Raw genomic sequence first — 27,025 nt, forward strand, 5'->3', positions numbered from 1 at the left:
TTAAATGAGAATTGGAGAGCAACGGAAAGGAGGGATTTTTAGTAAAACTGAGTGTTTTTTGTGAGTCATTTTTCCAATGGAACATTTTTGCCACATCACTAACTTCCACGTCTGAAAATAAAACAGAAAAAGAAGCACCATTTTGGACGGTCATTCAGGACGATGACGTGAGGTTGGTACAGAACCCCACACATGACATGCTGGGGGAAAAAAACGTATATCATGGCCACAAATTAACAATTTGTTCCCAAGACTTGACACATTTGACTAATATATTCCCTAGTTTTAAGTAAATGGTATAATTAGTTCTCCAATTTACAAAATCATGGCTGAATTTTAAATAATAAGTTCCTTTGTTTTAGTTGAATCAAAATGAGGGGAACGAATTTGTTCAACATGGCGACTATTTACTAAAACAAGGGAATGAATTAATAAATTGTGAGAATGAATTCTTAATATTCGCAGCCACGATTTAACTCAAATGAGTGAACAAATTCATAATTCATGGAAACAAATTCTAAATGTTCCTAATTAATATATATATTAATAATACATACATAATACTTTAATAATACATGTACGTATATATATATATACCCATACATATATACGTACATGTATCCGCATGTCATGTGTGGGCCTTTGTAGTTCGGAAACAGCTCTGACTGGACTATAAGCTTAAAAACTGGTGGAAGATTTTTCTGAACGACTGTGGTTGTTCGAAAACTACAGTAAATGCTCGTGGAAGATAAATCACCCCTCCACAGGCTGCGTGCATTTCACACAATGTTCTTCATCCTTGGAAATGAGCAAATCGCACAGAGCCGCTCGAACGCACATTCTGGGCTCCCAGGGCGAGCCCATGTCGAGGCTCTGATAGCCCTGACACACACCCAGCCCTTCCAGGTCAAGCAAGAGCGCAACCACTTCATCGACCGTCTCGAGGCAGGTGGGGTGGCGCGAGTATACGGCGTGCATGAGCAGGAGAGGCTGGTTCTGAACGCTGACCTGGTAGAAGAAACCCTTCTCGATCTGGACAATGGTGTCAGCCATGGTGGAGAGCTTGGAGCACTGCAGGAGCTGGAGGACGGGGCCTTTGGCCATGACGCACACCCAGTGAGGGGGCAGCACGGTCTGGCCTAGGAGAGTGAAAAGCTCCATCAGGCCTTGGTCTCTGTCGCAGTCGCTCTCTGCTCCTGCCAGACTGAAGATCTGAGTGATCTACAAAAGCAGATGTGACATTGACATTAGGGATGCACTGAAAATAAAACATATAATATAAAACATAAAGCATCCTCAACGATTCATGGACAATATTATAAATGTTCTAAAGCCATTCCATAGTTTAATGTGAGGGACAGATGAATATTTAAGTCATTGAATTGAAGTTCACGTCATTGCATGCTCCCTCCACTGCGGCTGTCAGTCAATCTCCATTCAGCTTTCAAACTGTCGCGGTCGGTTACGACACTCAACATGATGAAACTCTCTCAAAGATTATTTATTGTCTCTGTTATTATGCTTGATCTGTAGATAACGCTCTATGGTTTCTCATAAAATTACTTTTATGAGAATGCAATAAATGACGTTTATTGCTGTAAATCGTGTAGCTTTGTACTGTGAGTCTGTTAGATCACAACACTGGACAAGTTATTGTGTTGTTCTTCACACACAGTAACTGATATGTTAAACATTTGAAATAAACGGCTTATAAGAATACTGCATAGATACACTACACGTCTAGATCTTATTTTAAACTTCTCAATGCGGACGGAGGCATGGAGCACGGCGCTTCAAGCGCATCATCCTGCGCACGGGATGCGCATATGCGCTTTGTGCCGCTCTATATTATAATACTTTCTTGTTCTGCCCTATATATAATATGTTGCTGCCTCATTAAAAAGATGCACTATACATTTAAAATAAATTTAATTTCTTAGTATATAGGCCCTATTTCTATAAATATATTTACTTGTTTACTTGTGTTGTAACATTTTAAGAGATTTACAGCTGCACTTATTTACTTTTGTGGTTTCCTTTATTTTCCCCCCACTAAATGTTTAGATTTTATTGTGCACTTGTGATTTTGTAACTTTTGCTGCTAAATTAATCAGTAATCTAATTTATTCACCATCTATAGTAGTAGGCTATTTTTGTCATAGATTGTGATTTTATATATATGTTTTATTTGTTGTTTTTCTTTATAATGAAGTCTGTATTTAGTTGATTGTGTTTAACTCACAAAATAGTGATTTTTCAATTCAACACACTAAGGTTCATGAATTCTACATAGAATTTTTAAACAAAACTTTATTGGTATCGGATCGGTTTAGTATAGGTATCAATCAATACTCAGAATTTTTAATATCAGATCGCTTATGAAAAAATGGTATCGGTGCATCCCTAATTGACATGATTGGCAAACTGTGGAAATCTCTGACTGCGCTGAATGTTTCCTGCACAAGCCATTCGGAATAATTCTAAATAAAAAGCCTGTAGACTGAGTTTTATGTGGAGGACTCTGGATGTTTTTGCCTGAAAAATCAAATAGAGGTGACGTTTCCACTTCTTGACACATGAAAGTGGGTTCTAAGGCACATGAAATGAATGCTCATACAATGTTCAGGATAGGGCTGTCATGATTATGAAATTTGGATGACGGTTAATTGTCCAATAAATAATTGCGATTATGACGATTAATTGCCTGTTTTAGGGCTTTGACGATTAATTGGCATACAAATTGTTGTGGTTATTTAGTTGAATCCCTTGTAAGTTGTCACTTGCAATAACACATTAAATATTAAAGTAATTTATTCAATGAAAACTATGTATCTTTCCGAAATGTGTACTTTTCCCTGACAAATTCAAATTGCTTGTTGTGGAGCATTTCTTTAAATGCTGGTTTCTTCACAGTATTAAAAGGCTTAGCGATGTATCTCATGACACTCTCGGTCAGCGTGCGGCATTTTATACTGCGGGCGTTTATATTTTCACCAATACTGCTTATCGATCCGGTACTTTAATGGTATTCTTATCGGTTCTTTTTGTTAGACTATTTATAATAAAAAGAAAAATAAAGAAAAGAAATGAACATTAAGAACAAAGTATACTTTATGATCTGAACATGTAAACTATCTATAGCAAAATAAACAGCAATGCTTAAACAAAACGAATATAAAACATCTAACCAGTGCATTTACAGGCATTTTTTGTTTTATATATGCATACGATAAGAACAAGAAACAAAGTCAAATAAATACAGAAAATAGACAATAAAACAAAGATACAAATAAAATACGGTGCTTTGTCTACTAACATTACTGTTTGGGTAATGGTCTAAAAAAACATCTTTTAATAGTTTTATCTCGTATTGTAACGACCAAAACCTATGTTTTTGCATGCATCCCATTATTGTGCAGTGGCCCCTTTAAGAGACTGATCACTTGACTTGTAACGCTGGTGACGTAGAAGAGCGGTATCTTCAGAGTGACAAGAGACACGGTAGATGATACATCTTGCTCTGAATTCTTTTAATGTTTGATTTGTTGACTTTTATTTGTGACGCTATTTAAGAGCGAGTACCTCATGTATGAGGTGGCGTGTGTCTGTACCTGCCAATAAACGTGTGAAATAGACTCTTTTTCGCATTCACACTTTATTTTTCATGATTCAACGGGTTATCTGGGTCAAAGCGTTACAGTATCTATTTATAATTCCTGGCAACCAAAATCGAATGTACAATTAGATTAATATCCCAGGCCTGAAGTGTAACCAGACTAAGCTTTTGTTGGCCATCGTCACTCATGCAGGAACTGTTGTGCACGTTGTATACGCGTGAGAGATTGCTCTCTCTCTCTCTTCTGGTTTGCAACTAGCAAAATCTAACACATGGTTTAATTTTATTGCTTATAGAAACGGGTAGCAATATAGAATTCGCAAGGTCTATAAAGCAATTATAAATAGTATGTGTATTTTCTTCATTGCTCCAGTACTGACAGAAGAAACGATAGCGTCAGAGCTTATCGATACTGTGGTCTTTCATAATCTAGTACCGGGGCTGATTTAATGCCGGGTTTCGGTACCCATCCCTAGCTCTAACTCAAAAAGATGGATAAATCAACAGGGCGATATCATCTGAACGTAATGCTCAGCGTAATGAATTCAGAGGGAAACCGGTAGAATAGTGCTGCAGGTACGTTGAATGATTCTTAAATATGACTCGGGACTACAGAGTTGTCTCAGAAAGTGATCCGTTGTTGGCCACGCGTGCGCGCAAAATGCCATAGGTTCTGTACATGAAACAGAAAAGATTAGTTAATCTCTCGACCTCGAGTCTTTCGTTCTTCCTGTTATGCTGAAATGATAACTCAATTTCTTTTTCATTTTGCTGAACGATTCAAAGATCTGAGTCTGTAAAATGATCCGAACTTCCCGCTGCTAACTACAGGGCCCCCTTGTGTCTTCCAATAGTGGGCAATAATAACGATCATCTGTAATGACCGCGATTAGACCAATTAATCACGATCAAACGATTTTTTAATAATCGTGACAGGTCTAGTTCAGGATAATGCCGAAAGAGCATTACGCAAAGAAAAGGGGTAAAATCAAACTATAATCTCACATAGCCAGATCTATATAGTCTATAGTCTCAAAAATACTTTAGAAATCAAACTGTCATAAAGTAATTTTAATGACCTAATCTGTCTAACGCTTGCCGCTTTACGCTTGCAGTAGTAGTGAAGACAGAGGTCCAGAGAGACTCACCACCGGCGTGGCCTCCTGTTGATGTTCTGACAGGTGTTGTTCTTCTGTGAAATGTGATGGCGGTGACCCCACTCTCACCATCTCAATCTGAAGAAAACCATTCTGAGTCACATCATCCCCCATCGGCAAAGAACCGATGACCTCACCCAGCGGCGCCGGATTGTTGTTACTCAGAGGTACTGATCCAAGCATTTGAGACGCCACCGGCATGCCCGACATGTTGTAGTATAATCCCTGTGAAACATGCAGACAACCCAAACGTCAGCTTTCAATGGCCATCAACAATTGCAAATATAAATTGAATGTTGCAAATTGAACCTAGTGCTAAAAAAAAAGTATTACAAAAAATGTATGTTTAATTGGTCAAAATCCTGGTGAATGACCCACAATTCAGAAGCAAGATTCACTAATCACTGTTATATTAGAAGAGAGAATCACAACAAACAGTCGTGCTAAGTTGGCAAATAAGCAAAAGATATCAAGATAACCTGCAACCTATCTACCTAATGTTAATTATGGGATGTTTAACCAATTTGAGAGCCTCGTTTGCTGGGCCTAGTGTCTATAAAAGCTTTTCTTTGACTAACAAGGAAGTTTTCAGCCCTTTTTTTCAGCATGTTTTCAGCATTACCATTACCTTTCACATATCAAAATCTCAAGGGAAAGTTAATTTCTCAATTCATCGCCACTTTAAGAAACTAATTCCAGAATCAAGGATGGAGAAATTAAATATTTTACATTAGCCCTATTCAGATAGTAATTGTTTCTCATGTGTACGTCCGTAAAAATAAAAAATGTTGTCCATTCGGATGGTGATTTATTCACGGTGGAGGTTTTGTGATCCTTGTGATCCACACTTGGAAGCGGCTGCTCACGTGGTCAGTCGAATGATTTTCTGCTGTAAAAATGTCATATGCTTGGAATAATAAGAATAAAATCATATTTAATTTAATAACAGGAAATTATTTATGGTTTAAGGCTGTTTAAAAATAGGAAGATGTCTGTGGCAAGCAGCGAGGCGAGGGACCGTGAGAGCGGGCCGGTGGCGAGTAATGAGCGCCAGCTGCGCGACACACTGGTGTCGTCTCACCATGGCGGAGTGACGGGAGTATAAAGGAAGGAGCAAAGACAGTGGAATACGAGAGAGGACCAGGCCTGGACTTAACGTTGAGTTTTGTTTATGTTTTTTTATGTGTGTGCGGGCAGTCGTCCGTGAGGGGCTGCCCGCGGTTTACTTTCGTTTTTTTTTTTTTATAAAAGTTGTTGAATGTTTGCCGGTTCCCCGCCTCCTTCCTTCCCATCTACGAACTTTATTACAGTGTCGTTTTAAAAATTTGGAAATTAGCTGACATAAGTTAATACAATGCTGCAAAGTTAACCTATTTAGCGATAATTACGATACGGTGCTCTGCAGTGGTCAAAAAGGATATAAACAGTGAATTTTGAAGTGATATATTATATATGAACTCAGAAATGTGGATTCACACAGCAATTAAATCACCACACGACCTTGGTGTTCGTCAAAAAACATGAGGTAATTCGGCCAGGGATTTTTACGTGAATGGGGGGGGAAAAAAACTGACATTCTGCATTCGGCCGGCATTAAAATCACAGACTAGCCCCGTCAATGATGAAAACACCGTACGACCTTACGAGAAACAATTACTGTCCGAACTGTATTGATGTAAAAAAAAGTCTTACCTGAGCACCGAGTCCAGAGGTGTTTGAGTACATCACATTAGACTCCACCACTGACCTCTCATTGCCCAAAATATCAGGATCCTATGAAAACAGGCAACAATATAATCTAACATTAAATACAATAATTCAAACATTTAATAACCTAATAAACTAATTATTTCTTGATTAAATTACATTAAGTGTACTTTTGGTCTAATGCTGCAGTCAAGTCATATTTTAAAATTACTGGCAACTTTCTGACTAATGAAAACCATTAGTGTCATAGTTAATCCCATAAACACAAGTTAGAAACATGTGAAATTAATGACAGTTCTGATGTCTCTAACTTGACCGCTATGATGACAAGTTAAAATAAACATTTTATTATTTGTTATGTTTTATTATAGCCACTGTACTATGGTCAAGTATTTTGAAAATGTAGTTATGAGGAACTTTACAGGCATCAACAACAAATCTGCACATGGATCCAATATTCACAATAATTGGAGTTGAATTTTGTGTTTAAAACAAGTCGAAAACATTTTTTCTGTTATTAACATATTAACTGTTTGACACGAGACTAGACCTTGTTTTGGTTGAGCAACATTTAATTCTCTGACTGCAATATTTAGAAATCAGAAACCTCCTCTATGTTGGATGGTTCGTCATCCTCAATCACGGCCTCAACGAACATGTCGTCGTCCTCTTCCTTAAAACTGTAATTCCATTTCCTCCTTCCTCTGGCCCTGGAGCCATTCATCTTATAAGGTTTCACATCTTCGTCATCCTCCTTATCAGACATTTCTTCATCATCATCGTCATCATCATCATCCTCCTCCCAGGGTTTGCTTCTGAATCTCCGTTTTTTTCCTGGTCTCCCACGCCTCTTGATCTTGGATTTCATGTTTCTTCTTTGTGGAAGGGACTGATTCAGCTTTCTCTGCATGATACGATAAAACAAGACAGATCTTGAAACTTACATTTCTGAACTGTGTATTATTTGCTGCATGAGGTGACAACCAGTGTTGGGGAAAGTTACTTTTAAAAGTAATGCATTACAATATCGCGTTTCTCCTTAAAAAGTAAATAATTGAGTTACTTGAGTCACTATTCGGACGGTAAATGTTTCTCTCGTGGACGTCAATAAAAAATGTACTTGCATGCCACATTATTGATAAAACTCGTCTAACTATCAATAACATGATGCTGCAAATAAAATGTCATATGCTTGATATAATAAAAATAAGTGCATATTTCATAATAGAAAATTAAATAATAGGAAAATAATATCCTAATTATTAATAATTTGTTTAAATCTGTTTAAAAATAGGAAGATATTTAGACACAAATGTATACACAGTTAAATTAGTTTTCTGTCTTGTATTTTTATCTCGAAATAAAGGATGTAATTTTATTCCACATGGAAATGAGCCGAAATGAGTTAATACAGCCTCTTATTTACATGAGATTAACATAATGCTGCTTGGTTATTTTAGCATACTATATAATTGCTGGCTGCCAAAATAATGGCCCATTTCAAAGGTTTACAAGCTTTTCTCCTTTTTTTTGTAAATTTAAAAGTAATACATTACTTTACTAGTTACTTGAAAAGGTAATATTTGATACATAACCCACATTACTTGTAATGCTTTACCCCCAAAACTTTGGAGTGATGCCATAGATATATATACGTACACTTCTACTTCGAGCATGAAGCTTTGACTGAAACTTGCACTGACGTAAGCGACATTTCTGCCTTTTCTTGTTACTGCCACCAAACTTGGGCTTGTCCATGCAGAAGTCGCATTTGCCGCAGTCGTTTTCAAGAAGACACGCGTCACACTGCCGGCACATTCTGCGATTCCGCTTCTTTTGGGCCTAAAAGCAAGAGTAAACAGAGAAATTGTTGTTGTTTTTGCAGTTAATAAAGCACCGGAGATTGTCAGATGGGAGCAGATTTTTTTTACATGCAGTAAAGACATGACTAAAGCTTTTTAAGGGGTTTTTATGAGTTCAGCTTTAATCAGGAAAAGACTATTCCATGCTAAATCTAGAATCATTTAACCCTGTAAAGCCTGTTAGATTAAATAATGGAGACTTTTTTTTAAATGGAACCTTTAAACATCTCATATATTATAAAATATGAGAATATATAGCTCATACTCAAGGAGGAAAAAACACCTCAGTGGCCTAATAAGATTCAATTCTAGTAGCTTCTTAATAATAGTAGCCTACCTACATAAAATGCATATACATATAATTTACCACTCTATATCTGCCAATATGTCTTAGTGAGATGATATTCAAATGCTTAGTTTCAACTAACAAGTCGTTTTTATTGAGGGGGATTTTAAAACAATGCAATAATGATGATTGATAGATGAACAAATAAACGTTCCTCAAAAGCCTGATGGGTCATATTTGATACTCACTTTTGAACATCATTTTTCTACAAAATGATGTCTGGATAATCAAGTATTCCTAAGTCGCTTCAGTCCAGTAAGTGTTCATCTTGCAATATTACTAAGGATTATAAAGGTTATTCTTACAAATATTTTATAAAAATCATTGTACTACAATGTACTACAACCTGAATAGGGATGTTTTTACAATTATAATAGGCCTTTTACTAGCTAATATGGTAAACTATCAATCGGGCAACAGAAGGAAAGTAGAGGATTGTGTACAACATATTCAGTAACAAGTTTTGTTCATCTCGGTCATTTAGAGCAGGGGTTTTCAAACTGGGGTCCGGGGACCCCCAGAAGGTTCTAAGGGGTCCCCATAAAATTTTAGAGAATTAAAAGAAAGCAAAAATGGAGTCTATCGAACAATCTAATGGTTTCATTTCTAACTGTTTCTCCTTGTTTGCCATATACATACTTTCAAGATTTGTATATGTTTTTTTTTTTTTTTAATCTTTATAGTGAGTTTCTCACTATAGTCCCTTTATCTTGCTCACTGGGGTTCTTAACATGGTATGCAAGCTGCTTACAAAGAACTACATTATGAAAGTTGCTTAAACAAGTACATTTTCATTGAAAATGTTTTTCATCAGGTTAATACATACAATAAGTATAACCAATTTAAGTTTGGAAACAATATGTTGTATTTATAATGTCACACTATTTATCTAACAGTTTAAAAGTTTTTTTTATTATAAATATATAGATCTATTTTAGGAAGGGGGTCCCCCATAAAGGTTTCTAATATTTGGGGGTCCTTGGCATCGTGAAGTTTGAAAACCCCTGATTTAGAGGACGTTGCATATCAAATAAAATGCAAAAGGGTTAAAAACATGCCATAATTAGCAGAATCAAACAAAACTTGCTTTTGGTTCAGAATGTGATGATTCATTCACTTACCCAATCATCTTCATCTTCATCACCATCAGGGGCAAAATCCTAAACAGCAAATACAAACCTGAATCAGTATTTTAAGCAAAGTACTCCTACCTGAATGGATTGCAACAGTGGTTAAAGGGTTACTTCAGTGATTTAGCATTAAGCTTTGTATATAAACTGGGTCATTAAGGTAGTAAAAATGTGAAATTATTTTTGAATTTGGTGCTTTCTAGACAGAAAAAGACAGAAAATGTATTTTTGTCTCATGGGGATGAAAGACAACAATTCCCAGGATGCTTCGCTGCCCTACGAGGTCACTCCCAAAGCCACCGCTACTGGATTATTGGATCAATTGCCACCGCGTTCATTTTCATAAAATCAGTTCAGTTAGAGAAAAGACCCTACAATTAAAAACTAAACAATCATTCGAATATACTCCCAGGTTTCTACTGATACAAAGCCATATGCTAAATCACTGGAGTAACCCTTTAAATGTGCCATTTCTACACTATGACCGGCACAAAACAATGATCCTTTCCTAACAGGTATCCAAATCCTAGAGTCGACCAGGGCTTGATATTGACTTTTTTGCTCACCAGCCACTGTGTCTAGTGGTTTTTCAAAATTACTAGTCAAATTACAATGTCTGGAAATTACATTTTAAATGAATAAAGTTCAAATGACTTGATTTCGAGTCATTTTACTTGATTTAGAAGATTTAAAACCCTTTCAAACTGCAGAGTAAGTGACTTAAATCAAGACTACATTGTATATCAGCTCAGCTAATATGTGAAGGTGGGCAATATCAGCATAGGCTATGAAGTTTAATATAATATGAGTTATTTTTCTTAGGCTCTTATAAAACAAAGAAGCAAATGACAAAAAATAGTTTTAAAAAAAACTTTTTTTTTCAGATACAGAAGGTTTATTTAATAAGAATATGCTTATTTAAGTAGTTATAATATTCTGACATATATCCAGTTATTACTACTGTGTTCATGCGAGATTCGCCACACGATGGACATTTTGACATGTGTGCACGTTTATTTGACTGTTCAGGCGCAAGGAGAACTGATCGCACGCGTGTGATACCCACTAACTGCAAATAATCAATAAAGAATTGTAATTGACTTGTAATTTTGTGAATACACAGTCTTGGCATTTTATATTCAGATTATATTCAACCTGCCAAAGTGGCTAGTGGGAGTCACAGCTGAACTCTACCCGCATTTGGCGGGCCGGCAGTTGTTAATGTCAAGTTCTGTAGTCGACACTCGTAGTTGCAATGAAGTCAAGATGACACATATGATCCAAGTTTGCAGTTAAGCTATTTTAAAATTATATAGACAAATGTGTCAATCTGCTCAAATAGCACAACTTTCAGAAAGAACACTTCTCTTAAGTTAATGATGTTTTGCATCTTGTTGATGCTACAATTTAAGCTAGGCCAGTATTTTAACATTTAATAAATAACAAACTTTCCTTTCAACACTACTAAAACACAGTGTACAAATGTGTAATTTCTAATGTTAAATTAACTCTTGATGGTATGTAGTATTAATAGTATTAAAAATAAAACAGCAGTGACCGTTTCATGAATAAGCAACCATATACTGAACTGATTTACCTTTGCAAATAGCTACATGAAAAATCTAAAAACTCACCTTATTTACAACGTTCTTGTATTTGGGCCGTGGTTTCTGCAGGAGATAGTGACATTATGTTTCGGTGTGCAAGTAGTTCAGATACTGACAGACTATTTGATGATCTTTGGCAATGCTTTTGTGTTTGCTGCAGCCCATACATGTTATGAATGTGTCTATATAGAATTAGATGTATATTATTACCAGTATTTGTTTTCTTGGATGTTTTGTTTTCCCAACCTCCCACTGATCCTGCCCCACCTTGAAAATAATAATTAAAAAAAAACATAAAAACATAATAAATGAAGCAAAATAAATATGAATAGACAAATGCGTTACTTTCAACAGAATGAAAAATAAATCTTTCTAGAAAAGAATATTAATGAGAATAAAACAATGAAGTAAAGAATTCTGCTAGAGAAATGAGGGATAAGCTGGACTTTGTTCAGCTACTAGAAGAGAGCAAACAACCGATTTGGCTTGTAGACTGAGAGCAGAACAAAGGGGAAACTACTAGGTAGCTCAGATATTAAGACCCAAAAGTATCGCCAAAGCTCTGAACACAGACACAGCAACACCACAGTGCTTCACTTTCACTTCACAACATCAACAATAAGAGCACAGATGAATAATTCCTAAGCATCATTTTAAAAATAACTTTTTCAATCTTCCATGTGTTAAAAATAAAAATAAATACAGCAAGAGACATCACTAGATTTCTCTTAACAAAAAATGTATTTAATTTTCCTCTATATTATCAAAATTACTACCCCTAAAAAAAAAAATGGCGGCTGTAGTTAATACTAGTGCTATCCACCTTATGCAACATGAAAGCAAATACAGTTTGTGGCCGTTTGTGGCCGAAAGTAAATGTGTTTGGGGCCTTTCACACAGAAAGTGTTTTACCATTCCAATGTGCTACTCCATTGTTCGTCTACGTAACCATGCGTTAGACGGCTGTGTATAACCGCTGTGCACTCGTCTCTTGTAGTTTTTTGTCCATGACACGGCGTTCTAAAATGTGGCACTCAAGTTAAAATTCAAACGAATCAATCTGAAAAATCGGATCAAATAGGACTATCTGAATCAATACCCAGCCCTAGTGTCATTACTCTGTACAACTGTATGACAACAGGGTATATGCAGGAGTCCTGAAGTTAATTTCAATACCTTTTTAAGACTTTTTAAAGACCTTCTCAAAATATTTTAAGACCTCATCGCACTTCAAGTTCTAATCGGCAACAATCCTTTAATAAACAGTTGTAATCGAATGTAGACTTAAAATCATAATTGTAGGCCAATTTTGTGTTGTTTATATTGCATATCTGTTTTACAACGTATGGAGGGCGACACATCACCTAACTGTGCATTACGCAAAATACATGACGTCACCCTTAGACAGCGCTCGCCAGGGATGGAAATTAACTTTTTTCAAAGTCTACCACTCACTGTTTTTACCAGCCACTTTTTTGTTTTTAACAAATTAATACTACAAGCTCTACAATACTTGGGCAGTTTATTTAATCTCAAGTCTCAATGAAATACTGACATTTTCACGATGATTTGTGGTCTTGTATGGCTTCCAGTTTTATGGTTTTTAGTCCCAAGAATGAAACTATTCGTTCTGGCATCTTTGAAGCGTGTTGACAACATACTGAGCATTGTCAGTAGGGATTGGGAAGCACCGAAATCAAAATTCTTGGCCGAAACAAAAAAAGAAGAAACAAAAGTCGAAAACCGAAAAATAAAATTCAAACTAAAATGTTTAACTCGACCTCACTCATGTGTACATTAAATAATAATGTACAGGCCTACTGGCCTGCAGAAAGGTACAGAAATTTAATAAAGTAATCAAATGTACAATAACTGCATATTTAACTGTTTAAATGAAAGATTAATCCTTATTAAACTTACAAAAGCTATTCAATCAAGAGCATTGTTTAATGTCAAACTAAATATAAGGACATCACTCAGACAGCAGTAAAGGCTACTGCGCCTTTAAGACCTGAGGCAGGGATATGCTCGTCTTTCTCGACTGTGCATACTATACAGTTCTCTTAAGGCATATTCAGACTATGTCTGCTAGGATACTCATCAAGATGGACATGTTGACATACTTCTTGTGTGAGTTTGTCCGTTTAAGCGCAAGACTTGAAAGAAAACTCAATATTTGCGCGCTGTGAGACTCGCGCGCGCTCTCGGATGATGCACAGCGTCAGGTCTTCTCTCAGCGCGCAAGTCTCACAGCGCGTCATCAAAACGACTGGTTATATGCGCACATACGGCAGCACTCGCATGCATTGAACAAAGTTTACAAAGAGGTGAAACAGCTCGGTAGGTGAAGCGATTTTACCCGCCACAACTCTAAATCAGCCGCATTTGGCTGGTGGTGGTGCTAATGTCCATCCCTGGCGAGCGCGCTCCGAGCCGATCTCAGACTGAGCGCCCCGTTGTTTTTTAATATTTATGGGGATGAAAAGAAATATATTCATAAATACTTTATGGAGTCAAACTCTTTTGACAAAGCTTGAACAAAATACTTTCAAAATTTAAGACTTTATAAAGCCGTGATAAGACTTTTTAATACTTTATAAGGGTCTTAATTTTCCCAAAATTGATTTATCACCTTTTAAGACTTTTCAAGACCCCGCGGATACCCTGGACAAAAAAAAAATACAAAAAAATATTTTAAGTTGAAAAAAATGCAAGTGATCACGCAGGCAACTCCATGTCGTGGAGTAAAACATAATGCTTTAGCTTCCACATTCTGCACAAACACATGGATATGCGCCTAATGATAGTACACATTTATCTAGGTTAATGTTAAAGAGATAGTTCACTTTAAAATTAAAATTCTGTCATCCTTTGCTCACACTCAAGTTGCTTCAAACCTGTAGGAATTTCTTTCTTCAGCTGAACACAAGGGAAGATATTTTAAAGAATGTTTTTAACAGTTAACTGGAGCCATTAGGAAAAAAAATACTATGGAAGTCAATGGCTCCAGTTAACTGTTTGGTTACTGACATTCTTTAAAATATCTTCCCTTGTGTTCAGCTGAAGAAAGAAATTCATACAGGTTTGAAACAACTTGAGGGTGAGTAAAGGATAACAGAATTTTTATATTTTTTTATAAAGTGAACTCTTTAAGCCAGGGACACACCAAGTTGTCAGTCGGCCCATTTTTGAGCATCGGACGACTTTTCCGTGGTGTAGGCTCTAGTTGGACGTTTTTTGGCCGATTTAAGACGTAGAATTACCGTCTGAATATTTTCATAATAACAAGCGGAGTAGAATAAAGAACGTGATCAGCCTGATTGATAATCAAACTGGTAAGCAAGCTCTGCTTTGTTTATGGTTTGTATACCTGCAGTCTTAGTTCCGCTTTCCCTTTTTGGATGACGAACAAAGATTAATATATTATGCGCAGGTGCAGGACACTCATGCTAGTTGGCAGTCGCCTGTAGGCCTAGTTGTTTTGGTGTTGAAACAGCCAAAACACCCCCCCCCCCTCCCCCCAACACAGTCAATGCAAGGTGACAACAAAGTCGGCCTTCATCAGCGCTAGTTCTTTGGCGTCGGTTTGGTGTGTAAAGTTGCTACTTACATGTTTCAAAGGGAAAGCCATATTTGTGGTCGATGGATAGGCGAATGTTTGGATTTCCTGCCCGACATACTGTAATTTACCAAAAGGACCCGCAGTTAACATTTAGTCGACTATTAGAAGGCAGCTCTACAATATTCCATAAATTTTGATTCCATGGTGACTTTAATTTAAAATAATGTTTGGCACATAATCTTCCTGTTTTATCCCAGGTCTCAAGAATAAGTGCCAGAAAACAAGGAAAAGCAAAACTTTTCTGTGATCTTGCAATGAAAGAAATACATACCTTCCTAAACACGATGTTTGGAGGGGAGTGCTGCTTCTCTGCTGCACATGAGAAAATTTAGAAATTAGTCTAGACTACAATAAAAGGCAATAACACATCTTAGAAATATTGGAGAAATACTGCTTACTGAAATGAAAGGTATAATTATAAATTCACATACGTTTAGGCCTGCATCTGAAGCACAACGTGTCTCCAGGCTTCTGAGCAGAAAATGGGCAGCCACAGTTTACACATTTGCTGGAGAAAGATAAACGCCTAGATTCATTACTACAGTCTTGAAGGCCCTAGTTGAAACTACATACAGCAAAATATTAAAGGGTTAGTTCCCCCAAAAATTATGTCATTAATGACTTACCCTAATGTCGTTCCTCACCCATAAGACCTCGTTCATCTTCAGAACACAGTTTAAGATATTTTATATTTAGTCCGAGAGCGTATCCAAGTGTATGCACACTATACTGTCCACGTCCAGAAAGGGAATAAAAACATCATCAAAGTAGTCCATATGTGACATCAGTTAGTTAATTAGATTTAACCTCAAATAAAGATTCAAACGGTCATGAATCAGCGGATTGATTCATGATTCGGATCGCCAATGTCACGTGATTTCAACAGTTTGACACGCGATCCAAATCATGAACCAATCCGCTGATTCATGAGCGTTTAAATCTTTATTTGAGGTTTGAAAACAAATGCGGTAGAGAAGACAATGCTGAATAAAGTCGTAGTTTGTGTTATTTTTGGACCAAAATGTATTTTCGATGCTAACACACTGATGGCACATATGGACTACTTTGATGATGTTTTTATTCCCTTTCTGGACATGGACAGTATAGTGTGCATACACTTCCATACGCTGTCAGACTAAATAGAAAATATCTTAAACTGTGTTCTGAAGATGAACGGAGGTCTTACAGGTGTGGAACGACATTAGTGTGAGTCATTAATGACATCAATTTCATTTTTGGGTGAACTAACCCTTTAAATATAGACTTTCTGGGCAGTATAAAATTAGTTTGATTTTGTTCACCTGAGCACAGGATGTCTCTCCTTCAGCGCCATTGTTCCATTAAGTGTAGTCTCTGGAAAACCTGGTGAGCTTAAAGTCTGATCTAAGATCAGTCCATCCTGAGTTTTTGTTGGGCTAATGGGCTCCAGAGATGGATAAAGCCAGAGTCGAAGCGGCAGCTCAGTGCTGCCTTTCCCAGGTTCGCTAGAGGAACTGATTATCTGTTGAGAAACATTACCCACTTTTACTGAAGGAGAGTGAACGAAATTGCGTGTCCCGGACGTGTCCATATTGAGTGGCGAGACCCTCGTGAGGCGAGGAGGGCTGTTAAATTCTGCATGGGGTGTGTTGGAGAGGCTTTCTGCAGGTGAGCAGGGGGTGATTCTGGGTCTCTGGGGTGTGGATGTCGAACCGTGAATGATGCTCTGGATTGTTCTGGGTAAAACTTCAGGCTTGCGGGTTGGTTCTGGGATGGGAGTGGCAGTTCCTGACTTGGGACTTGAATGTCTGGTCATTTCCATCAGGGAACGAACGCTCTATAAATGCCAAGCAACCACAGAGAACAAAGAAAGTGTATCAAAAAATGATATAGTAATATGATTAAATTAAAAGCAGTTTTTATTTTACTTACATATAATTAAGCCTAAATTCTGGAAATTGTACTCATGATCATTAAAGTGTCCCCATTTTGCATTTTCAGAGTGTAATTGAGCGGTTTCTGAACGTAAATGTTCTGCAAAGTATAAAATCTCAAAGTGCACAACAAAAAAATAATTGTCTCCCAAAAGAAAGAACTCATTCTGAACTGCCTGAAACGAGTTGTCAGTATTTCTAGTCTTACTTCTTGCACAAACCTATGTAGGTTTGTAACAGATTTGAATAAAGCCTATGGTCTTCATTGGCTGTCCGCAAATTACATCTACATTGACCTTCAAACACGGAAGTTGTAGCTGAAGCTTGGAAGAGTTTGGTTTGAGTTGCTGACATGTTGAGGAGACTGACAAGGGCTTAGAAATCCCCCAGAGCAGAAGTGTAGATATGGTAATGGTCTTTTTGATACCAATACGTGCTGTAAGCTGTAGATTTGATCAAAATAGACTGGGCCATCTGACCAATCGTCGCAGAATAGACCAATCATAATAGACTGGGCCTTCTGACAAAACATAGCAGAGTAGACCAATCACAACTGAATGAGCCATCTGACCAATCACAGGATAGTAGACCAATCACAACAGACTAGGCCATTTGACCAGTAAGATCAAAGTAGACCAATCATAATAGATTGGGCCATCTGACCAATCAGAGAAGAGTAGTCAAATTACAACAGACATGTGCTGCGTTCCAGTTCGTTTTTATCATGCCCTTCACTCGCGAACTTCCCTCCATCTCGTTCACTCGGATGTGCGTCATTGCTTACGTTGCATGAGTGCCCACTACTGGTGGAACATTTGCAATGGACTGAACTGGAACGCACTAAGCCCTCGATCACTTGGAATCCATTATGGAGTTGATTTATTATGTATTTTTTTCCTTTACGAAATTGATTAATGCATCATTCTATATGTATATGGATGTATTTGGGTTGTTTTAAATGTTGTTTGTGGTGGGGTAAATGTGATATGTGATAAACGTGATATGCGGTGACGTCACAATCGCGTTGCATTGTGGTATATGAAGCTGCCTGAAGTGTACATATGAAGTAGACTCGCTCACTCGGTCAAAATCGAGGGAGCAAGGGTCTATCCATATAAACTTCCCTTTTCCACTTCACGAAGGGGAACGCACTTCAAAATGGCGGCGGGGATTCCCCCGAGGGGAAGTGCTTAGGGAAGTTTGCAAGTGCGTGTCTTAAAAGTGGAGTGGAAAGCAGCATGGGCCACCTGACCAGTCAGAGAAGAGTAGACCAATTACAACAGACTGGGCCATCTGACCAATCAGAGCAGAGTAGACCAATCACAACAGACTAAGCCATCTGACCAATCAGAGAAGAGTAGACCAAGCACAACAGACTGGGCCATCTGACCAATCAGAGAAGAGTAGACCAATTACAACAGACTGAGCCATCTGACCAATCCCAACAGACTGAGCCATCTGACCATTCAGAGAAGAGTAGACCAATCACAACAGACTGAGCCATTTGACCAATCAGAGAAGAGTAGACCAATCAAAACAGACTGGGCCATCTGACCAATCAGAGCAGAGAAAGCTCCCGGGAAGAAGATTGGATCCTTGATCTAATCATTTCAGACACTGTGACAAAAGACGCTGAAATGTGTATTATGAGAAAATAAAAGCGTTTCTGACCTTGGAATATATGCACCTAATTTTAGGAAAACCTTTAATAAAGCATAATAGGGACACTTTAAGATAGTAGTAGCCTTAGCAAACTAAGCTTTTATCAACAAAAACAACGACATTATATTAATCTTTAACATTTTCAAAAATGTTAAATATTCTATAAATAAACAAAATATATTTGAAACACTACAAATATCATAACGTATTATTCCCCTTACTGCACATAACATTCTCTCTAACAATGCAAACAAAAGACAGAAAATGCCACACAAACCTTAGTTCTCCTAGTGCGATCCATGTGTAATCCTTTCTTGAAATCTAAACGATTCAGTCCTTGTCTAACATTTCTGGCACTCGGAGGCCGACCTCTGCGTCGTTTTACTTTCGGACTGTGAGAATATGAGAAGTACAAAAGTCGTATCATCTGAATATGATCAACAGGTGTAGTAATATGAATGTCTGAACACGTTCTTCAGCATCTTCATATTTTAGATCTGAACCTGATCTGTTCATTCCTTCACTTCATGTCACATTTATTAATCATAACATTCATTTTCAATGTTTACATGAAAGAAAATGGAGGTCTGAAAGGGTTAGCTCCCCCAAAAATGTACTCACCCTCGTGTCGTTCCAAACTCGTAAGACTTTCGTTTATCTTCGGAACACAAATGAAGGTCGTTTTATGCTTGCGCTTCTGTTTATCATTATCTGATATGCGTGTTGAGAGCGATTGTTGCTCTTTAGAAAAATTGGACTAAACCGCTCAATCTTTATAAATGTCAAAGGGATAGTTACGTAGCTATCAATGGAGGGACAAAAATATCTCAGATTTCATCAAAAACATCTTCATTTGTGTGAAAGTCTTTGGAAAGACATGAGGGTGAGTAATGACAGAAATGTTCCTTTTTGGGTGAACTAACTATTAAGGACAGCCACTATAACACACCATAACTATAACAATAATGGCAAAGAGGAATGATATCACTGGAGGCACTTTACCCCCCAAAAAAATTTTCTAGCTGATAAATAAATATAAAATAAAATAAATAAAAACATTGACAGCCAATAAGAATTAATCCTGGCTGGTATCATGTATTTTTTTAATATAATAAAAGCAGGGCTGTGCAATATGCATTTCACAATGTCACGCAATATCTGAATGATTTTAATAGGTTGCTTCAACATTGTGAAAAGTGTACTTTTTGGGTTTACGCATATAGAAGAGCATAGACTGGGCACACGACTGTTACTTATGTGACTTGCTTTATGTTAAAAAGAGTTATTAAAGGCAATGAATTGCGAAACGGAACATTTGCAATCGACTGAACTGGAACGCCCTAAGCCCTTGATCACTTGGAATCCATTATGGAGTTGATTTATTATGTATTTTTTTCCTTTACAAAAATGTTTAATGCATCATTCTATATGTATATAGGTTTATTTGGGTTGTTTTAAATGTTTTTAAAAATATTAAAAATATCAGCGCTGTTTGTGGTGGGGTAAACTAAACGTGATATGCGGTGACGTCACAATCGCGTTGCATTGTGGTATATGAAGCTGCCTGAAGTGTACATATGAAGTAGACTCGCTCACTCGGTCAAAATCGAGGGAGCAAGGGTCTGTCCATATAAACTTCCCTTTTCCACTTCACGAAGGGGAACGCACTTCAAAATGGCGGCGGGGATTCCCCCGAGGGGAAGTGCTTAGGGAAGTTTGTCAGTGCGTGTCTTAAAGTGGAGTGGAACTCAGAACCAATCAGTTATGCTTTAAGTGAACGACATCATGTCAGTGCGTGTCAATAGGATCAGTGCATTAGGTCTTAAAGTTACAGCCAGCTAATTCAGTAAACCTGCCCCTGCCTGTCAAGCAACAAAATAAAAAGAGAAAAATCACTGAACAACCTTTGTAACTTTATAATGTATCAGTGTATGATTAATTAATGTGAAGACTACTGGTTTACGTTGTTATTTTTAATAACAAAGATAAATTAAAATAACAAAAATAATCGTCCACCCCTAGTTCAGGAGTTTGTATTTACCTGGATGTTTTTGATATTAACGGGGGGGTGAAACACTCAGTTTCAGTCAATCTCATGTCAATCTTGAGTACCTATAGAGTAGTATTGCATCCTTCATATCTCTGAAAAGTCTTTAGTTTTATCATATTTATAAAAGAAATATAGGCTGTACCGAATCTTTCCGGAAAAAAACGAGCGCCTGGAGGCGTATCGTGTGGGCGGAGCTAAAGAATGACGAGCGCGCAAAGCGGTGACGTCCTCAAGCGTGGAGAAACCCATGGCTATCTCAGCTAATACAGATAATGATCCAGAATCAGATCTGAGGGAGAAATAAATTGAACAGGAGAAACGGCAACATCAGGACGTCCGTCTCTGTGGTATGTAAGTTACTGTATTTAGTGGCCTCTCCACATTTCTGTGTCTTTACTCGTAGTGTATGAGGACATGATTCGGTTTATGGACTATTGTATGCGACTAGACCTTAGAAGTAGCAAGCAAAACAGTTTTGCACGTCAGAATACTGTAACGTTATACAGAACAACAATGGAGTAACCGTTAGCGCATTTGAATGACGAAGCACGCAATCGTGTCGTTTACTGATGTTTACTCACGCGACGATAGCCAATAGCAGAGACATTTGAAGCAGTTTAACTCACCGGCTGCTTCCAAAGCAGGACCGAACCTTTATCGCTGGGACTGCTCCGTCAAAAACACACTTCTTTGGTATGATTTGGTAAAGTCCTGACAGCAGTGGCGTGTAAATCCACTTTGAGACGCGACTGAAATGATGTTGTGAAGCTTCCCGTCATTTCTGCGTTCAAATCGGTTCAAATGCAGCGCTGCCTTCCCGGAATGCTGTGCTGAAGCGTTGAAGTCGCTCGACGTCACCCATAGGAATAAAGAGAAGCGCGGCGCCACATAAGTGTTCACGGACGACTGGATCTGTATCTGAGAGACTGTTTACGGCGTGCATTTCCTCTCTCTCGCTCTAGTCACTCGCGCGCGCACCCTACCGGGAGAAGAGGCCGTACGGCCCATACAAGGACCTTCCGTTCTATTAACGTCAAGTAGACCCATACTCGAAAAAAACTCGCCGAAACTTGTGAGAAACCGGAAGGAGTATTTTTAACACAGAAATACTCCATCAAACGTCCAACATTAGTTTTTGAAACTTTGTCTATGTTTAGGATGGGAATCCAAGTCTTTAACAGTGTAAAAAGCTCAGTATGCATGAAACAGCATTTCACCCCCCCTTTAAGATTTAGGTTGATATAACTATATATTTCCAAGTCAAGCAAAGAGATTTTGGTATTTAAATATTGGCATTACATTTTTTATTTGTTTACATTAATGTTAAAATTGTATTGTCAAATTTATGACAACATTTTTGCTAAAACACTGCAGGTCACTTTCAGAAGTTGTAGCGATGCTTTATTTTCCCAGGCAGAATGTTAAAACACATAATTGGTATATTCTTAGTTTTTATATATATTTTTAAATATAATTTCAATAGATTTTACACAATTATAGCAATATCGTATCGCATATCGGATATCGCATTATTTAACAAGGTATCTTCAATATCGCACAGCCCTAAATAAAATATTTAACAGCAAGTATTCCCCGTAAAAAAAATTCGAAAATACTGAATGAATTAAATAAATGTTTTAGTATTTAGATTTCCTTCTTTTGTATTAACGGCAGAACTGATGCTGACACGAACCAATCATATAATCAAGCATGATTTGAGAAGCTTCAACGGAAGCAGGAAAATCATAACCTGTTTTAATCTTAAATACATTTAATGTATCCCAGACCTTTGATGCTTTAAATGGTAACTGTTTTAAATGAAGGGTAAATCAAATATTTCCTGACAACATAGAAAGAACTGCTATAGAAAATTCCACTAAATCCAAACAAAAAGTAAGGGAAAGGCACATACATTCTCCTGACACTCTCAACACCATCCTCTTCATCCTCGTCCATTGGCTTCAGCCAATCAGGTGGCAACACAACCGTCACTTTGCCAGGCATGTCGTCCCACACAGTATTTTCCTCAACGTCTGCTCCAATAGGATTATTTTCACTCAAGAGCGCTGGCACAGTCTCTCCCGAATTCGTCGCCTCCGGTTCAGCTGACGCCCTGTTCAGCTCATCCGTCATATCTGATCTTTTCCTTCCTAGACCTTTATTTTACTAGTAGGTTTGTGAGACCAATGGGTTGAGTCATCCCAGCAAGAGTTTGGATATTGAATCGCTGGCTCACATTTTTAAATAGGGAAAACGACTTTAGTCCAGAGAAGTCAAAGGTGTTCATTTCATCTCAATGTTCCGAATAGCCCGGGTTGCATGAAATGTCAAAGAGCCAACGATTCATCCATGTCTTTACTGGTTATGGATCATTACATCATACCTGTAAAGAGAATTACAATATTAGAGGAGAAAACTAAATTAAACACCCTAAAATTATCATCATGGCACTATTTTTGCTGCTTGATATATTTCTAAAGACATACTATGCATTGAGATTGAATGCAAACAATTCACACACACAGAGTTGAGAGAAATATGATGTTCACGCACTTGTATCATGATGTGCATACAAATCACTATTTTGATCAAATATTTCAGCAACAGCTTATAATAAAGTATTTCCACCTTAATAAAACCGGTGTAAATAAAATCCCTCTATTAAATTGGGCTGGCTCAAGCTAGCAGAAACACGATAGACAAGCGTGAAGGAGAATATTTATAGAACGGGGCCGAAACGAGCGGTTGCCATGGTGATGGAATTGCAGCGAGCCCAGCAGCGACGGCAGGGAGGTCGATACAAATGGAGTGAGAACATTCGATATCTGCAATGCAGCGCAATTACTATGGCAATGAAATACGTTACGGTGCAGCAGGCAGCCACATTTGTTTAAATTTGTAAAGCAGAAAATACTTCATTTCCTGAAACCCACATTATATGTAATTAAGACCATCTGTTTGAGACAATTGCTGTTTAAGAAAAGGTGGGCCAAGGTTTACAATAATAAGAATAATACAAATATGACAAAACAGACCTCGCTGTGGGTTTCAGCTCAGATCTGGGTCACACAGGGTGATCTGTTTATAGTTAAAAAAATACAGCTTGGTGAGTAAGATGATATCTGGTTAAGCTTAGAGTCAGCAAGAAACTCACCAAATCTGTTCAGCAATCAGCAGTAATATTAAAAATATCACATGCTGAGCCAGCCATTTTTAGTCATCTCTCACATAGCCAGAAAGTAGCAGATACATTGGCTCAGTATCAACACAACTTCATACTCTTGATCTACTAAGAATAAAAATATGCAACCGTGGAACAGATTCAAAGTAGTCTGATTTTCCACATAATTTATCATCAATGACCAAACTGGAGCTTATCAGTAAGAGTTTGCATTCAATCTACTCATAAAATGCAATATTTGTAATGTCTGCTTGAGTTTTGTTGCAAAATATTCAGTTTGAATTTGCTTCTATACAAATGTTGAACAGCACACCAGAATAAACCCTAATTACTCAGTTAATATTTTTTAAATCATAAAATAAAATCATCCCAACAAGGTACATTCACAACGATAACCATTTCCCTTATAATTTAATGGGTAACCATTTACAAAAAAACTTTCATTTGTTAACATTAGTTAATAACTAACATGAACTAACAATACATTTGTTACTTTTTGTTAATGTTAGTTAATAACAATCCAGCTGTTCATTGTTTGTTCAAGTTACTTTACAGTGGTTACTATGTAAACAAATACAACATTTGATTTCAATAAAGTATTCGTAAATGTTAAAATTAACATTAACAAAGAATGCTGTAGAAGTGTGGTTCATTATTAGTCAATTTTTACTAATGTAGTTAACTAATGAAACCGTTGTGTAAAGTGTTTCTATTAAATGCAACCAGTAGCACAAAAAAAATAGTGACATATATGATCATCGTTGAGACTGTACAGTAAGATTTTGATTATTGCCTTGTTGCATTGGCAACAGATTTTTATGACAAACGTAGTGATAAATATGATTCTCTGTTGGTTGTTTACGAATACCATTTTTTACATTAGGCATTTTAGTTTGTCCCAAAAACATTGTAATTTGTAATAACACATTTTGCATTATATTTAATATTTAGAAGCCTTGCAGAAAAATGTTAAAAATACAAGCTGTATTACATTATATAATACATTTTATAAGATAATTAGACTAATGTTACATTTCACATACGTAAATGTTTTTTTTATTGACATATTGAAAGTTGATGTGCTTGAACTCGTGGCTCTAGTAGCGATGGATCGCGCGCACAGCGCGTGAACAACTATCTGAATAACAGTGCGGAGCACTTTTTTCAGCGCGAATAAACTTAACTTACTTAAAGTTATGTGGCTTGCAACCGCCTGCGATTCCTAATATTTCTACCTTGTGAAAACGTAATGTAAAAAAAGATCGGCGAGCTCAATAAACACATCGTTACAATCGACACGAGTTTCGCCAGCCTCCATTACAGATCGCTGGAGTGAGGAATGCCGTCCCGACGCGCGATCAAAAAACACGTGACATTTAAAGACATTAATAATAAACATCGCGCGATTAGCAAGCGTATTTTGCTGACAACATCCCTTATTATTTGTGGCAGGTTTTAAAGACACGCTGAGTTTATTTTACACGGCTCTCTACACCGTCCATTTCGCTGTGCTGTTGAATGAGCTTAAGCAGCCCCCCCTTCACTGTTGACCCTCCCCTTCCACACACTCCCCATTGCTTTGCTTTCAGCGATGCAGCCTCGAACACGACTTTCCGAACGCTCTCTCATGCACGGAACCACGCCGATCTGTCGATTCATTTACTACTGCGATACCTATGAATTATGACGTTATCTGCGCTTTATAAACACACGTTTAGCCGTGCACAAACACAAGCATTGAACCGAATACGTGCAGCTTTTTGACATTCTTACCTCATCGCGTCTCGCGCAGTCGATCGAGCCGTTCATCTGCGCCTCGTTCTCTCCGATCAGCGATACTTTCGGAGATCTACTGCGCATGTGCAGACACAAAGCATCGTAGGAAGTCGATCCTGACCGAATTAAATTTAGCGATAGAACAGCCGCTCAGCGTTCAGTGACTCGTCCTTCAAATTATTGCACTGGATAAAAACAGTGTTAAACAGCATTGGCGCTTTAATTAAGGTCCTCGTGTTTGTTTGTTGGTCTTTTTTGATAAGCATACTTATATAAATAATGCACACGAATACCGCCGACTCGCGCATCGCTATATTTTCTCGACCCCACAAAATACGTACCACCTATTTGCCTAGATTAATATCCAGATTTTAAATATATTCTGAGCATATTTGACAAACATATTTGTTTAGGGGAATATTTTAATACTTGGAGCTTTACGTGCTATACTACAAAATGACTTTGTAATCGTTTACACTTCAAATCTGAACGCGATATATATTTGTGAGAGGATTACGTATGAATCAGCATTACTTCTCTAATTATCACAATTAATTTGGGTCAAATAAACATCTTTGTTACAGTATAACGTTAGAGCCCTTGCTTCCGTTTGTTTCACACGTGAATGTGACAAAGACTGAGAAGGGTGCAGAAACCGAGATATACTATTAAATTATTCGCCGTTCTAGTGAAATGTGCACTTTATCATCTCTAGTCGTGTTTTTACTACAGTATTTTACTACAATTTTCATTAATAATTAATCTTAACATGAAATTACCTCAGATTCTCACCATTCCAGTGAGATGTCCTAACGATGATCCCGATTACAGAAAAAACACGGAACTTTTACATTTTACATGGACCATAATTATAATAATTAAGTTATTAACGTTATATTTGTAATATATATATTTTATAATTAAAATATAAGAGATGACCATGTTCAAACCCTACAAGAAGAAATGTGTTTGTGCAAATGTATGACCAAAGTTAAGGTTCACAAACTTTTTGTGGCTTATTAATTCATTGTAGGAAGTTTCCATACTGTCATTAAAATAATTAGTCCACATTTGGACTAATGAAAAACCCATCGCTTAAGAAAATTGTTTTATTATAATAAAAGTGTTGTAACCATGTTTGGGTGTGTGGATTGATTACCATTTGCATAGTTTTACTCCAGATACTATGGTTAAATTATGGCTTGTGTTGCAAAACCATGGTTTCATTATATGAACCATGGATTATTGTTTTATTTATAGTAAAACCATGGATAATTTTCATTAGGGATATCAACCCAACAAACCACTGGACCCTTAATGATGATAATTCCTTTGTATAAAGGTGCAAGACATGTGGCCTAAAGACAAATAATAGACATTTCACCAGCTACAAAAT

General features: G+C 37.2%; 1 protein-coding gene across 5 annotated transcripts; it reads right to left on the reverse strand.

Annotated features, from left to right (window-relative positions):
* Positions 1-604: 604 nt before the first annotated feature.
* Positions 605-25,918, reverse strand: mbd1a (methyl-CpG binding domain protein 1a). Of its 5 annotated transcripts, none has more exons than XM_067414365.1 (15): positions 25,627-25,918; positions 22,585-23,055; positions 18,900-19,014; positions 16,349-16,863; positions 15,479-15,555; positions 15,319-15,359; positions 15,036-15,104; positions 11,636-11,692; positions 11,453-11,488; positions 9,810-9,848; positions 8,140-8,322; positions 7,088-7,384; positions 6,466-6,546; positions 4,765-4,998; positions 605-1,221 (listed from the first exon to the last, which is right to left on the reverse strand). In XM_067414365.1, exons 2-15 carry the CDS (start codon positions 22,803-22,805, stop codon positions 754-756), a joined length of 2,433 nt encoding a protein of 810 aa, XP_067270466.1. In that variant the 5' UTR covers positions 22,806-23,055; positions 25,627-25,918; the 3' UTR covers positions 605-753. The 5 variants fall into 5 exon arrangements, with proteins under 5 accessions (XP_067270466.1, XP_067270467.1, XP_067270469.1 ...); XM_067414366.1 differs by lacking the exon at positions 25,627-25,918 and adding an exon at positions 25,042-25,345; XM_067414368.1 differs by lacking the exon at positions 15,036-15,104.
* Between the last annotated feature and the right edge of the window lie 1,107 nt (positions 25,919-27,025).

The sequence above is a fragment of the Pseudorasbora parva genome, chromosome 13 (genome assembly GCF_024679245.1).
Source record: "Pseudorasbora parva isolate DD20220531a chromosome 13, ASM2467924v1, whole genome shotgun sequence".
In the NCBI taxonomy this organism is placed as follows: domain Eukaryota; kingdom Metazoa; phylum Chordata; class Actinopteri; order Cypriniformes; family Gobionidae; genus Pseudorasbora; species Pseudorasbora parva.

Bases quoted from the DNA above. Each gene is read 5' to 3' on its own strand.
- mbd1a (XM_067414365.1), bottom strand. From the start codon at position 22,805: ATGACGGATGAGCTGAACAGGGCGTCAGCTGAACCGGAGGCGACGAAT. The intron at 16,864-18,899 runs GTTTGTGTGGCA...TGGCATTTATAG, and splicing joins ATCGCACTAGGAGAACTAAG to AGCGTTCGTTCCCTGATGGA. The intron at 11,489-11,635 runs GTAATAATATAC...TATCTCCTGCAG, and splicing joins ATCCAAGAAAACAAATACTG to AAACCACGGCCCAAATACAA.